Source organism: Heloderma suspectum, chromosome 2 (genome assembly GCF_057233095.1).
Source record: "Heloderma suspectum isolate Gila_16-S chromosome 2, 16-S_ref, whole genome shotgun sequence".
Taxonomy (NCBI): Eukaryota; Metazoa; Chordata; class Lepidosauria; order Squamata; family Helodermatidae; genus Heloderma; species Heloderma suspectum.
In genome coordinates this window covers 241,901,575-241,916,723 of record NC_139459.1, presented here as the reverse complement: position 1 = coordinate 241,916,723, position 15,149 = coordinate 241,901,575, and the positions used below count along the sequence as shown (strand labels likewise).

General features: G+C 40.1%; 1 protein-coding gene across 1 annotated transcript in view; it reads right to left on the bottom strand.

Moving 5' to 3' along the window:
* The window catches only part of TENM2 (teneurin transmembrane protein 2), a 1,208,485-nt gene that overhangs the window by 191,869 nt on the left and 1,001,467 nt on the right, over positions 1-15,149 (bottom strand). The window contains exon 8 of the mRNA XM_084838625.1: positions 3,964-4,159. Coding sequence (XP_084694751.1) covers positions 3,964-4,159 — 196 coding nt within the window. The remainder of the gene's footprint in view (positions 1-3,963; positions 4,160-15,149) is intronic.

Sequence of the window (15,149 nt, the reverse complement as noted above, 5' to 3'; positions counted from 1 at the left end):
TCCCGGTGATTTCTTGACTTCCTACTTTAGCATTCCAATCCCCTATGATGAAGAGGACATCTTTTTTTGGTGTTAATTCGAGAAGGTGTTGTAGGTCTTCATAGAACCGATCAACCTCAGCTTCTTCGGCATCAGTGGTTGGGGCATACACTTGAATTACTGTGATGCTGAATGGTTTGCCCTGGATTCGTACTGAGATCATTCTATCATTTTTGAGATTGTACCCCAGTACTGCTTTTCCCACCCTTTTGTTGACTAGGAGTGCTACTCCATTTCTTCTAAGGGATTCTTGCCCACAGTAGTAGATATGATGGTCACCTGAATTAAATTCACCCATGCCTGTCCATTTGAGTTCGCTGATTCCCAAGATGTCGATGTTCAATCTTGCCATCTCATGTTTGATCACCTCCAGCTTACCTTGATTCATTGATCTGACATTCCAGGTTCCTAAACAATATTGTTCTTTACAGCATCGGATTTTCTTTTCACCACCAGACACATCCACAGCTGAGTGTCCTTTCGGCTTTGGCCCAACCGCTTCACTCTTTCTGGCGCTACTTGGAAATTCCCTCTGCTCTTCCCCAGTAGTATATTGGACACCTTCCGACCTGAGGGCCTCACCTTCCGGCGTCATCTCTTTTAGCCTTGTGATACGTTCCATGGGGTTTTCTTGGCAAGAATCCTGGAGTGGGTTGCCATTTCCTTCTCCAGTGGACCACATTTTGTCAGAACTCTCTGCCATGACTTGTCTGTCTTGGGTGGCCCTGCACGGCATAGCTTATAGCTTCACTGAGTTATGCAAACCCCTTTGCCACAACAAGGAAATGATCCATGAAGGGGAATTTATTTATTTTTACCCACATTATATATATTTATTAATTATTCAGACATTCAAAGTTATGGTACAATAACCATAATTCTGCCACTGGTAAATTATTAGGACATACATTTAACACAGTACATCTGTAATCTTAAAAAGCATTGCAATTAGAACATGGGATTAAATAACAACTGTATGGGGATTTATAACACTGGGTGTCAAACTTTTCTTTGTTTTCTGTATAAGTTTTACAGAGCTAGCCTCTCCATGGCTATTCAGAAGTACGTGTCACTGAGGCTTACTCCCAGATATGTTGGTATAGGATTGCATCTGTAAACTCTCAGCAATAACTGTGATGTTGGATTTTGTTTCTCATTTTATATGATATGCTTAATTGAGTGCCTATGGCAGTATTTTCACTATTTTTAAAAAAAATGCTGGCATTGATTTCATTTCACACTTCATATTACTGCTAACTTCACAGTTTGCTGATGGGTTAAGGTACATCACAGCATAGTTCAAGGTAGTATTTCCACCTGAAGATAATGGCAGTATCACAGTCCACAGAACATAGCTCAGGGTTCTAATATAAATGGTTAACCCTTTGGCCAGGCACATCATATTATAAGATAAGGTAATTTTTTAACACTCTCCTGGTCATGTGCAGGACAGAATTAATTCTAACAATACTTTTTCTCTTAAATGTGATTTTTTTTAAAATGTTGCTCCTACTGTTGGTGGTAATGGCTCCATTTGCACACACCAGTGGCAAATTGTTGGTTAAGTAACCTGAAGAAGTAATTGTAAGTTAACTTCGGGTTGTTTAACCCACTAATAACCCACAGTATCCAAGTCTGCACTTCATGAAACAACGTACAACTGAGCTGACTGGAGATTGATTATGCAAAGCAGAAGTGGCTTGGGCACTGCACATAACCTAGCAAATCATGGCTTAATTTAATTAATCCATGATTTGCCGCTGTTATGTGCAAACCGTGTTTATGCCTCAGTCGGGCTTGGTTTACATGAAACAACAACCCAGAGCATAGATTGGGTATGGATTGTCATTGAATCATGGACTGTTGTTGAATAGTGGGTTATTGTTATGCAATAACCTTGCACCATGGTTTAACGATGGGTTGCTAACTGTGAAAAACCCAGGAACAGAACGTATGGTTTGTTGTTGGGCTTTGAACTCAGGGTTGCTGAAATCACACAGTGCGTTTCTCAGACATTTCTCCCTCCATTATAGAGAATTTATTTCTATTATAGAAAGAGTTTCCATGTCCTGAATAAGGGCATTAATGAACATCTATGGAGCTGAATGAGAGTATACAATCTGAAGGGGGCTTTGTCTGTATATATTCTTTGCACTACAAACGCAACTAACTTTTCCTTTTAAAAAAATATGTGAAACGGATAGATTTAAAACATCAAAAACAATAAATGGGTATATGTTTAATTTCTATAAATTAGTTACTTTATGACTGTATACTTCTGTGTCTCTGTGTATGCACACACACACAGACACACACACACACAATTTATATACTCGTGTAAAATGTAGAGAAGAGTGAAAAGGCCACCACTTTTATTGTTCAGGCTCTTGAAATGATGAGCCAGACGAAAGATAAAGAAAAAAGTACCATCCAGTGAAGAAAAGGACACTGCCAATAACCGTCATCAGCGTTTCTGAACACTACTTACAAAAATGATGATAGGAAAAGTTTTCATTTTTAAAGTTAGTTTGTTGGCTTATAAAAACTGGCAATAAAAAAATTCTAGTTCTGTTATGCATAAAACAATGTCTCCATATTTATATGTGCATTTAGCCTAAGAATCTCTGGTTGACACTTTTTGGCCTTTGTTCTTCTATTTCATAATGGTCAGGATTTCAGACTGTTCAATTTACCTTGATGGTGGAAGTTCTAATAATAGATATGTGTCAAAGAACTTCTGTGCTGAATAAAATACTGTAGTTTTCTTCACATTTCAGGCCAATTACTATCATTGCACCATTGCACCTAACTATTACACCTATTACTTTCGGCTTTCTCATAAACTGTACTTCATTTATAGCAATATGTTTTAACAAAACTACATGAAGGAAAATATAGCAAGCCACCAAACATACATTACTAGAAGAATTTTTGGCACTTTGAGTATCTGAGCATATTGTGGCTAAGACTATATTGTTAAATTTCAACTTCATGTTTGTATGTGTACACACATGCATATGTCATTTACTGCAAGCTACATTTTAGCTACTTCCTGATTCAGGGTAAATTAGAAGAGTTATACTAATATAAAATCAAGAAAGCCAAAACTACATTTACTGCTAGCAATATTTTCTCTGATTTAGAAAGATGTGCCTCCTTTATAAACTTCTATCTAATTTGGTTAATTTTAAGTATTGCCAATACAATTATGTTAAAGAAGACCATCCTTAGTGCAACACAGCAAGGATATCCACCTAGCAGGGATAGCACCCCAGCAGGGAAGATCTGTAAATCTGTAAATTTCCCCTTTCAGACATTACAATGTAATGAAGAACAAGAACATTAGACATTTGTTTGCTTACTGTCACATGGGGCAAGACTGAATGGGATGCTTTTACCCCCACCGATTTTCATCTGCCTCTAGGTGGGTCCCACTGATTGCGTTGTACAAGTGGGACTCACCACTTACGCAAGGGAGACTTAGCGTTTTTGGAGCAACCAAAAAAGAGCAGAAATGCTCGTTTCTGGAAGGAGGCGGGCTGGCAGAGCGCACATAAGGGAGCTCTGCTGACTTGCCTCCTTCCAGAAATGAGCATTTCCATTCATTTCGGGGCTTCCCCTAGGAAGTGCTAAATATCCCTTGCATAAAGGGTGGGTCCTGCTTGCGCAATGCAATCAGTGGGGTGCAATGCTTGAGCAATGCAATTGGTGTGGTGGAAAAGAATCAGCAGGGGTGTAAGCGCCCAACTGGATACTGCCCATGGTGTAACATCTGAAGTAACTTTGTCATGTTTACTTGGAAGTAAGTCCCACTGGGTTCAATGGAACTTCCTCCCAGGTAAATGTGTTTACGATTACAGCATAGTTTTTTTCCCCTCCTTCTTACCATCAACTATCCAAAGTCCACAGCCAAGGTATACATACCCAAGATAACTGTATTGAAAGATACCACTTCTTTATCTTTGCCATCATTGTAAAAGGCAAGGTGCCACAACCCCACATCCAGGTATTGAACAAAAACAGCTTCATTCTGAACAAGGGTCTGGATACTTCGACGCTCTCTTGGAGACTCCACCACACTCCATTTCTCTTTCCCATCCAAACGCTCCATAAAATCATACTATAGGCAAGAAGAATAGGAAAGGCACTTCATTATAGGTTTATATTGCAGAAAATATGAAAACTAATGTATAAAAATGCTATCTTCAATAAGAATATTGATCTTTAAATCACATTTGTATTTTATCAAGTGCATATCAGATCACACAGTATGTTTCACTATTCCATCCCTTCATTTTCACTGCAGTTATGTCTAGGCTTGGGCACTCCTTCTAATGCAATCTGGAATAAAATAAGAAAAGAGGTATGAGGAATGGCACAACTGCATATACAGGGTTTCTAAGGGTAGCATCTCCAGTGCTAGCACTAATCACATTGCACTAGAGTAAACCACCACTTGTGCAATGTAACTAGCACTTGCTAAGGCAATGAGAAACAGTGGAGATTTGCCACCAACCATTTGGTCGAGCAATGTGCGGATCCTTTCTCCCAACTCTCCCTTCTTGTCTTGCTAGAAGTTTCCCAGCAAACACAATGATAATTCACAGAAGTTATCCAAAGAACGGTCCAAAATGGAGTCTAGGAGGAATGGAGCGGCAGATGCACTGCCACATCCCAAGGCCTGCTGACTCAAGCTTGCCACAGCGGAAGCAGGGGGCATTTTCTTTTCTGCTATGCCAGCTCCAAGGGCCTAGGAACTGGCACCTTAGAGAATCTGCAAGGCTTTGGATCCAACAGATCCAAAGCTGCCCTCCCCATGCTGCCAACAGAGCTTTCCGTGGGTGGAACAGGACTGCTGAGAAGGATGGAGACTCCCTGCTGGCAGAGCTCCTCCCTGCTGATGGAAGCCAGCAGAGGGACACATCCACCCAGTTCTAACCCCTTCCAGCCAAGTAGCTCCAAGGCCTCAGTCATGAATTTGATGATGTTTCAGGAAAGAGAGTTACTAAAGCTCCAAAAGAAGCTCTAGGGTTAACACAACAGATTCCTAAGCATTTTTTAAATGGAACTTACTCCCATGTAAGTTTGTTTAGGAATGCAGCCTTAAAACCTAAAGAGGTTTTCTCAGAAGTAAGTTCCGCTGCATTCAGTAGGGCTTGCTGTCAGATAAGCATGTATAGGATTGTAAGCTTGGTCTCTTGCTTAATTTTAGCACCAAAATACAGACACCACACCAATCTGAATGGTCAGAGCAATCCTGATTAAGTACTCATTTTGCTGGGCACAGCATTATGCTGACTGTGGAGATCAGACAGGGGCTTTATAGAAGAAAAAAAATCCCAGTATTCCAGCCAATTCAGTTCAACTGAAAGGTGGGTGTATGCACACATACCAGGTGACATTTTTTTCTGCCATCTGGCAAGTCATTGTTCTCCCAATTTAGCTATCATATATTAGTCCAAGAATAATTTTAAATTTGGATGACTTTTAATGAATCATAATATGAAAATGTGAAATAGCTTTATATTTTGTGGAAAGTGGCATGCCTCATACACAGACACATAGACACCACCACCCTCTTCTTGTTGCTCCCCATTCCATCAAATTTCATACCCTCTAATACAAACACAAAGTTTCTCTTTCATATACATCTATCTTTGATTGGACATTACATATTGCTTGAGTCACATTATCAGTTTCCTCAAGACAAGAAGCTTTCAGTGCTTGCTTTGTGGCTTTCACACTTCACATGGTTGCCTACCCATAAGCTTTCAGGACAATCAGAAAGGTTGTGAGAACCTAAAGCACACATGCAAGCATTCTTAATTAAATTTTCTTTGACTTTCACTTAGTCCTTCCATGCCACTGCAGATATTGCATTTATGTCAACATAGATTATGAAATCTTGGCTAGAATTCTTGAATCACCACTGTTTGACATACATATTCTGGTGTCAGCTAGATATATAGCTGCCTACATGTTATCTGGACGAACTAGGTAGCTGAGGACTTGTGTCAAAGACCCAGCACACATTTAGCACTTGGCACTAACCCTCGAACACTTAGTTCACAAAAGTATAATGTTGTTGTTCAGTCGTTCAGTCATGTCCGACTCTTCATGACCCCATGGACCATAGCACACCAGGCCTTCCTGTCCTCCACTCTCCCCCGGAGTGTGCTCAAGTTCATATTCATTGCATCGGTGATGCTATCTAGCCATCTCATCCTCTGCCGTCCCCTTCTCCTTTTGCCTTCAGTCTTTCCCAGCATCAGGGTCTTTTCCAGAGAGTTTTCTCTTCGCATTAGGTGGCCAAAATATTTGCGCTTCAGCTTCAGTATCTGTCCTTCCAATGAGCAGTCAGGGTTGATTTCCTTTAGGATGGACTGATTTGACCTCCTTGCAATCTAGGGGACTCGTAAGAGTCTTCTCCAGCACCACAGTTTGAAAGCATCAATTCTTCGGCGCTCAGCCTTCCTTATAGTCCAGCTTTCACAGCCATACATTACTACTGGGAAAACCATAGCTTTGATTAGACGGACCTTTGTCAGCAAGGTGATGTCTCTGCTTCTTACTATGCTGTCTGCGTTTGCCATAGCTTTCCTCCCAAGGAGCAAGTGTCTTTTAATTTCATGGCTACAGTCACTGTCTCCGGGAATCTTGGAGCCCAAGAAAGTAAAATCTGTCACTGCTTCCATTTCTTCCCCTTCTATATGCCAGGAAGTGATAGGGCCAGATGCCATGATCTTAGTTTTTTTTAATGTTGTGTTTCAAACCAGCTTTTGCACTCTCCTCTTTCACCCTCAACAAGAGCTCTTTAGATCCTCTTCGCTTTCTGCCATTAGGGTGATATCGTCTGCATATCGGAGGTTGTTGATAATTCTCACAGCAATCTTAATTCCGACCTCTGATTCATCCAACCCGGCATTTCTCATGATGTACTCTGCATATAAGTTACATAAGCAGGGTGACAATATGCAGCCTTGTCGTACTCCTTTCCCAATTTTGAACCACTCAGTTGTTCCATGTCTGGTTCTTACTGTTGCTTCTTGACCCTCATACAGGTTTCTCCGGAGACAGGTAAGGTGGTCTGGTAGTCCCATCACTTTAAGAATTTGCCACAGTTTGTTGTGATCCACACAATCAAAGGCTTTAGCATAGTCAATGAAGCAGAGCTTGTAGGATTTTGAGCATCACCTTGCTGGCATGTGAAATGAGCGCAACTGTGCGGTAGTTTGAACACTCTTTGGCGTTGCCCTTCTTTGGAATTGGAATGTAAACTGACCTTTTCCAGTCTTGTGGCCATTGTTGAGTGTGCCAAATTTGTTTGCATACTGAATGCAGCACTTTAACAGCATCATCTTTTAGGATTTTAAATAGCTCAGCTGGAAGACTGTCATCTCCAATAGCTTTGTTGTTAGTAATGCTTCCTAAGGCCCACTTGACTTCACTCTCGAGGATGTCCGGCTCAAGTTCAGTGACCGCACTATCATGGCTATCAGGGATTCAGATCTTTCCTGTATAGTTCTTCTGTGTATTCTTTCCACCTCTTCTTAATCTCATCTGCATCTGTTAGGTCCCTGCCTTCTTGGTCCTTTATCATGCCCGTCTTTGCATAAAACGTTCCCTTGAGATCTCCGATTTTCTTGAAGAGATCTCTAGTCTTTCCCATTCTGTTATTTTCCTCAATTTCTTTGCATTGTTCATTTAAGAAGGCCTTCTTGTCTCTCCTTGCTATTCTCTCGAAATCTGCATTCAGTTGGATATATCTTCCCCTTTCTCCCTTGCTTTTTGCTTCCCTTCTTTCCTCAGCTACTTGTAAAGCCTCATCAGACAGCCACTTGGCTTTCTTGCATTTCTTTTTCTTTGGGGATGGATTGAGTTACTGCCTCCTGAACAATATTACGGACCTCCGTCCATAGTTCCTCAGGCACTCTGTCTATCAGGTCTAATCCCTGAAATCTATTCCTCACCTCCACTGTATATTCATCAGGGATATGATTTAGGTCATACCTGAATGGTTTAGTGGTCTTCCCGACGTTCTTCAATTTAAGCCGAAATTTTGCAACAAGAAGCTCATGATCTGAGCCACAGTCAGCTCCAGGTCTTGTTTTGACTGACTGTATAGAGCTTCTCCATCTTTGGCTGCAAAGGACATAATCAATCTGATTTCGATATTGACCATCTGGTGATGTCCATGTGTAGAGTCATCTCTTGTGCTGTTGGAAAAGAGTGTTTGCTATGATCAGCGTGTTCTCTTGGTGTTCTCTCTATGATCAGCGTGTTCTCTTGGCAAAACTCTATTAGCTTTTGTCCTGCTTCATTTTGTACACCAAGGCCATGCCTTTCTGTTATCCCAGTGATTTCTTGACTTCCTACTTTAGCATTCCAATCCCCTATGATGAAGAGGACATCTTTTTTTGGTGTTAGTTCGAGAAGGTGTTGTAGGTCTTCATAGAACCGATCAACCTCAGCTTCTTCGGCATCAGTAGTTGGGGCATAGACCTGAATTACTGTGATGTTGAATGGTTTGCCCTGGATTCGTACTGAGATCATTCTATCGTTTTTGAGATTGTACCCCAGTACTGCTTTTCCCACCCTTTTGTTGACTAGGAGTGCTACTCCATTTCTTCTAAGGGATTCTTGCCCACAGTAGTAGATATGATGGTCACCTGAATTAAATTCGCCCATGCCTGTCCATTTGAGTTCACTGATTCCCAAGATGTCGATGTTCAATCTTGCCATCTCATGTTTGACCACCTCCAGCTTACCTTGATTCATTGATCTGACATTCCAGGTTCCTAAACAATATTGTTCTTTACAGCATCGGATTTTCTTTTCACCACCAGACACATCCACAGCTGAGTGTCCTTTCGGTTTTGGCCCAGCCGCTTCACTCTTTCTGGCACTACTTGGAAATACCCTCTGCTCTTCCCCAGTAGTATTTTGGGCATCTTCCGACCTGAGGGGCTCATCTTCCGGCGTCATCTCTTTTAGCCTTGTGATACGTTCCATGGGGTTTTCTTGGCAAGAATACTGGAGTGGGTTGCCATTTCCTTCTCCAGTGGACCACATTTTGTCAGAAGTCTCCACCATGACTTGTCTGTCTTGGGTGGCCCTGAACGGCATAGCTTATGGCTTCACTGAGTTACGCAAGCCCCTTCGCCACAACAAGGCAGTGATCCATGAAGGGGAAAAGTATAATGTAGACAGCCATATAATCCACTGCAACTGAACTGGGCATATGCATGAATTCTAATCAAGAATTAAGACTCCCAATTGCTTAGGATCTTGTCAATAACAATGCATCTGTACTACCGGGCCACATCGAACAAATGCACCCAACTTTGAGGAAATTGAGAAGTACGAAACTAATAAAGCCTGACAACAGACAGAACTCTCTAGTTACCAGCAATTTCTGTAGGCTGAAAATAACACATACACACACACACACACACGTGTGTGCAAATTGAAGTGTCAGTATGTTTTAAATGAAAGTCATATTGCTCAGAACTGGATTTAATTAAATATTTTTTCATCGCCACCTCGGAATAATTCTGCAAATATTGGTAGAGGCTTTTTAAAATCATTAATGAGTGCGATCTTCATAGTATCTGGCAGCCTGATACACTTGTACCCCTTTTATGGCTACAGGCTTAAAAATACACAAGAGAAACCCTATCTAATATTTTAACAGTCATGTAACAAGTCCACTATGAAAATGTGCCTTGTTTCAGATATATTTATCTTTCTAGCTGCAGTTAGAGATAGATGGATGTGTCTGAAGGAAAGATGCGCTCAATAAAGTAACCACAACTGTATGTGTACCATAATGCTGGCATGCACAAACCAAATGGGTTTCAAAATCGAAGGGAAAGTCATTCAGTTCCTTTTTGAAGACAGTTGCCTTGAATCCTTAATATGCCTCTAGTTTCACAATTGTTGTTTACAATATGAGTTTTGCTAAATAATCCTTAATTCCTGATTTAACCCAGTATTTACATTCCATAAAATGGGAAAGAAAATTATTCTCTAGAACTACAGAACTGCTTTCAATGCCATAAAATGAATGTGGTTCTCAGGTGATTTCTTTGGCATGCACAACATGTGCTCAATGCCTTGCAAATGGCCAAGAGTCACAGTACACCTGTGAGCTCAGTGTAAATCTGTACAATTTCTTCAATTAGTCAGTTAGGCCTAGTTTTTACTAAAGTGGTAAACTTGTGTCTGGGCAGGACCACTTCAGACTGCAGGTGAGGCTTATATCACTGAAGGCTTCCATACAAAAATCTGTTCACATAGAAAATTAACTGACAGGGAGATGGGTTCTAGTCTAGACCTCCCCCTGACATGTTAGTTTTTGATGTGGTCGGATTTTTTTTATTTTGTATGGAGAAGCATCCAGTCATGTGAGTCTCCACCTGCTATCTAAAATGGAACAGTCAGAAACAGGTTTATCATCTCAGTGAGAACTAGGAAAGAATAACAGCACTAAAGTAGGTGGAATCCAACACATACATTACTATGAACCAAAGGATAAAAGAACACAGCCTTTTCAGTATATCAGGCCCTTAATCCAATAACTTTGAAAAATGGTTATTCAAATGTATATGTCAGGAGTAGGAGAAGGTTAAAGACATAGTCATTAGTCTTTTGGAAAATATCCTGATCGGGTAACACCTTTGGAAAAACAGAGTGCATTGCTCTTTGGAAGGTTTGCTCGCAGAGGGTCAACATGGAACAGTGTAGCAATAAAAGCTGACATTTCTCACTGGCAACATGCTGCTCTGCTTGGATTGTGTTGGCAGACTCCTCTGCCTCCCCTGCGTCTGATACTGATTCTATCTCAGACAGCAGGCAGGCTCAGCAGTTGGTAGGATCGAAGAGGAACAGCACACAGAGGAGCTAAAATGGTTTGAAGTGGCTGTAGCTGCAGGGACCTGGTCTCATCTCACAACAATGTGTGACCGAGAGTATGCAGTTGACTTTCACTGCAGTTTAAACTACACTATTGCTAAACAGACAACTCATTACAGCTGACCTACTGAAAATGCCTATTTAATTTATGTATGCAATAGAGCCCTGGGGAAAGGTAACTTGCTGGCAGTGTGCCTTGTGCATTTTGCGCCTTCCCTTCTTCTGTATCTAATGTACAGTTTCTTTTCTACTACTCCAATCATGTTAGGCTATACCAGGATAACTTTGGGTAAGAGTCAAATGGTTGATTTAGAAGTGAATAAACAAGCAATCTACAAACGTAAAGATCTCAAACAAGAGAAGGGGGAACCATGCAAAATAAGTGTAAGCTAAAGAATGCCACTGATGCGGACCACTGTTGAGGATCACAATGTCAGATTCATACAATTTTGACCTGTAGTAATTTTAATGACAAGGTAAAACAGAGATTTATGCCTTTCTTCAAACTATAGTGCCATTTTTAATATGATCTGGTTCCCAAAGGTTTTCAGTACAATGGCAGTGGTTAGACTTGTTTTAGAGATGCTGCATATTGCCGTCAATGAATGGAGCACAATTAGTAACAAAGCCTAACCTTATGCAAGATTGAGGATACTTCCAAATGAGATTTTAAATATGCAACCACCCTGACTCATTCATGAACTTTATGGTTGGTCCAGATGACAACTCCAACTTATAACCCAGCCATGTTTTCATACCACTTCTTTTTTCTTTTTCCTTTCCTTACTTAGGGAGGTAGTGGGCTCTCCCACACTGGAGGCATTCAAGATGAGGCTGGACAGCCATCTGTCAGGGATGCTTTGACTTGGATTCCTGCATTGAGCAGGGGGTTGGACTCGATGGCCTTGTAGGCCCCTTCCAACCTTACTATCTTATGATTCTATGATTCCATAAAAAAACCCCTTTGAGGAGGAAAATACAAAAACCCTGCACAATGTCTTTTGATTTTTATTCTTGGAGACTTCTGTCTAGAAGCACCCCAAATGTCAGACCTAGAACTGATTCTGCCATGCAGATCCCATTTCATACATTGTCAAGGACCAATGCTGTTACATGTGCAAGGGAGGGATCTCTGCCACGTAGATAATATATAGAATGAACTGGGAAAATCTAGAGTGCACACCTGACTGAACGTACATCCAGTTCATGTGACCTTTTCCCATTTTTGATGGAGGTGTGAAAAAATACATGAACAAGGTGTTTATACCAGGTATTGTCTGCACTGGGCAAGTGGGAAGCTTCTCCTTCATTATGTAAGCAATGATGCCTCAGTGGCAAATATATACACAAAGATCTAATTTTATTTACTATGCTGTATTTTTGTTATTGTCACAAAAATTCTGGTGGCTGCAGAGTTCATTGCTTATTGGACCATCTCAGGCAACCTAGTTCTATAAGGGTCTCACTACATGATCATTTTCTGAATCTATCTTGGGCAATTCAGAGGCAGCTTACATCTGTTAAAAAAAGACAAAAAAAAAAAGTGTTTCCAGCTCCTAGTGCTACCAATCAAAAGACACTATGCAGCTCTTTCATCCCCCCACACCCCCTTAACAGATTTTTTTTGTAGTAAGAAAAAAGATGGAGGAAGTGATGCGAAAACACAGAGGGTTAAAATGGAAAACAATGTCATCTGGACCTCCTCTTAAAACTCTGTGTTTGGGCAGGGTGATTGCCCAATGAGTGTGATGCAAGGAGCCCTAATGATGAAGCATCTCCGCCCCACTGACAAAGCATCAGCACACAAGAGACTTCCGGTTGGAATCAATGTTGCTCCGGTAGCATCCCACAGGCGCTCCATGGGAGCTTTCTCAAACAGCTTTTTAAAAGGTCAAAAAACCTTTTCATTTCCCCCTGGAATTAAAAGGGGGGCAAGGCAACATCTGGATAATACCTTGGAGAAAAGTACCCCCCTCGAGATAGTGGGGGGCCTGGATTCCAGAGCTTTGCCAATGCAAAAAGCTGTACTGAGACTCCTGTTTCATAGGAGAAAACAGGGCTGACGTGTTTCATAATAATATATGCTTTAAGAAATATCCACAACTTCTGAGGGATGATTTAAGAAATGTTAACAATATTTGAGAACATCTGAGGACCTGCAAGATCTGTTTGAGAGAAACATGTCTGCGCCGAGGAGAAGAAAGCAGCCGGCATCAACTCCTCCCGCACCATCTGTGTCAAAGGTTTTGAGAACAGAAGATATAGGGGAATTATTTACTCTGATAAAGACTCTATCTTCGCAATTTATGGAGCAAGCCAAAAGACTGGATTTAATCCAAAATTCCATCACCGCCCTGCAAGGAGCTGTAGATTTAATTAATGCGTTAAGGCAAAAAATGGAGACGAAAATTAATGAGCTATAAGACCAAATGGCAGGAAATGAAACTACAACACAAATTTGTTTTAAAAATACCTCTGATAGAATTTCTCAACTGGAGGCCTTCACGAGGAGATCCAGTGAACGTATTATTGGGATTAAAAATCTGTCTAATGACATAAAATTGCCTATTTTTGTGGATAAACTCTTGCATGAGATACTCCCTATCCCATCTGATTATTTACTTGATATTGAGCAGGCATTTCGTGTGCCAAACGCTAAAGGGACTGATTACACGATCATCGTCCAATTTGCAAAAGTCTCCACAAAGAATTATATCCTGCATTTGGCAAGGGAGAGTGGAAGCCTTTCCTGGAAACAAGATAAAGTTATGTTATTTCCAGACTACATCAAAGAGGTGACGAATAAAAGAAGGCAATTTATCAAAGCAAAAAATAGGGCAAAACAAATGAACTTACAATATTACTTAAAATATCCTGCTACACTTTGTATTGTGTCTGAAGGTCAGATGAAGAAGTTTCTAAATCATGAAATGGTGGAGGCATGGCTGAATGTAAAAATGCGTGAGAATTCTGTTACAATCCCACGAACTGGAATCTTTAAACAAGGTTTGTTAACTGCTTGTGTGTGGCGGCATGGCTGAACATAAAAATGCGTGAGAATTCTGTTACAACCCGATGAACTGGAATCTTTAAACAGCTTTGTTAACTGCTTGTGTTTACTCTACATGATCCAGGCTAGGTCAGAAGATAAATGATTATACATATATTCGTTTATTCTCTTTCATCTTTCTTTTTTTCTTTTCTTTATATTTTTTATTTCAAAATAGATATGGTATACTGTATTTAAATTTATTGTTTGAGGGTAATTGTGCACATGCATTTATATATAAAATATATTACTGATTGTTGAAGGTTTATTTTAAGTTTTATTATTATATAACACTATATTTCTTCTTATTATTATTAATATAGGCTACTGGGAATGAACTGTAGACCTGTTTCTTTGATATAAGATTGATGATATGATATTGAAATGTAAGGTTATTTATTAAACTGTAAGATTGTTAAGGTTATAGATATAGTTTTTAAAATAGAATGGCATCGGAGGCCGGGGGGTATTGGAGTTTAAACTTAATTCTTTAAAGGGGAGGGAGAGGGGGAGGGAAGGGGAAAGAATCTTCTTTTTTCTTCACTTCCTTTCCTCCTCCCTTTTCCTTTCTTTTTCTTTTTCCTTCTCTTTTTGTTATTGTGGTGTCCTCATCAGAATATTGTATTATTGGGAAATTGTAGTATTGATCAGGTCGTTGGTAATATTGGTATTATTTATTTCATTTATAAAGATAAAATAAATAAAAATATATTTTAAAAAAAGCATCAGCACACAAGCAAGGGAAGCACCTGTATGAGGAGAAAGTAAGTGGTATTTACATATTTTATTATTTATCTATTAAATTACCTTAGGAAAACATTTAAGAACGAATTTCAACTCGTACATCATTAGCTGAAGTCAAAACAAGGGCACAGCAAAGGGAGCTAAATCCCAGAATAACCCTTTACAAACTTACAGGTGGGAGCTAAATCCCAGGAGGGAAATCTAACAGGAACAAAAAAAGACTAGGCTAGCTTCTGATTGGGTCAGGTTGTACGTTTTATAGAGCAACTCATAAACTAAAGTTGAGAAACAGACTCATCCCAAGTTTGAGAGTTCAGCTTATCATTTAGTTTTTAAACACACACACACACACACACACAGACTCAGCCCTTGCAAATCACATTTCTTCATAAATCACATACCC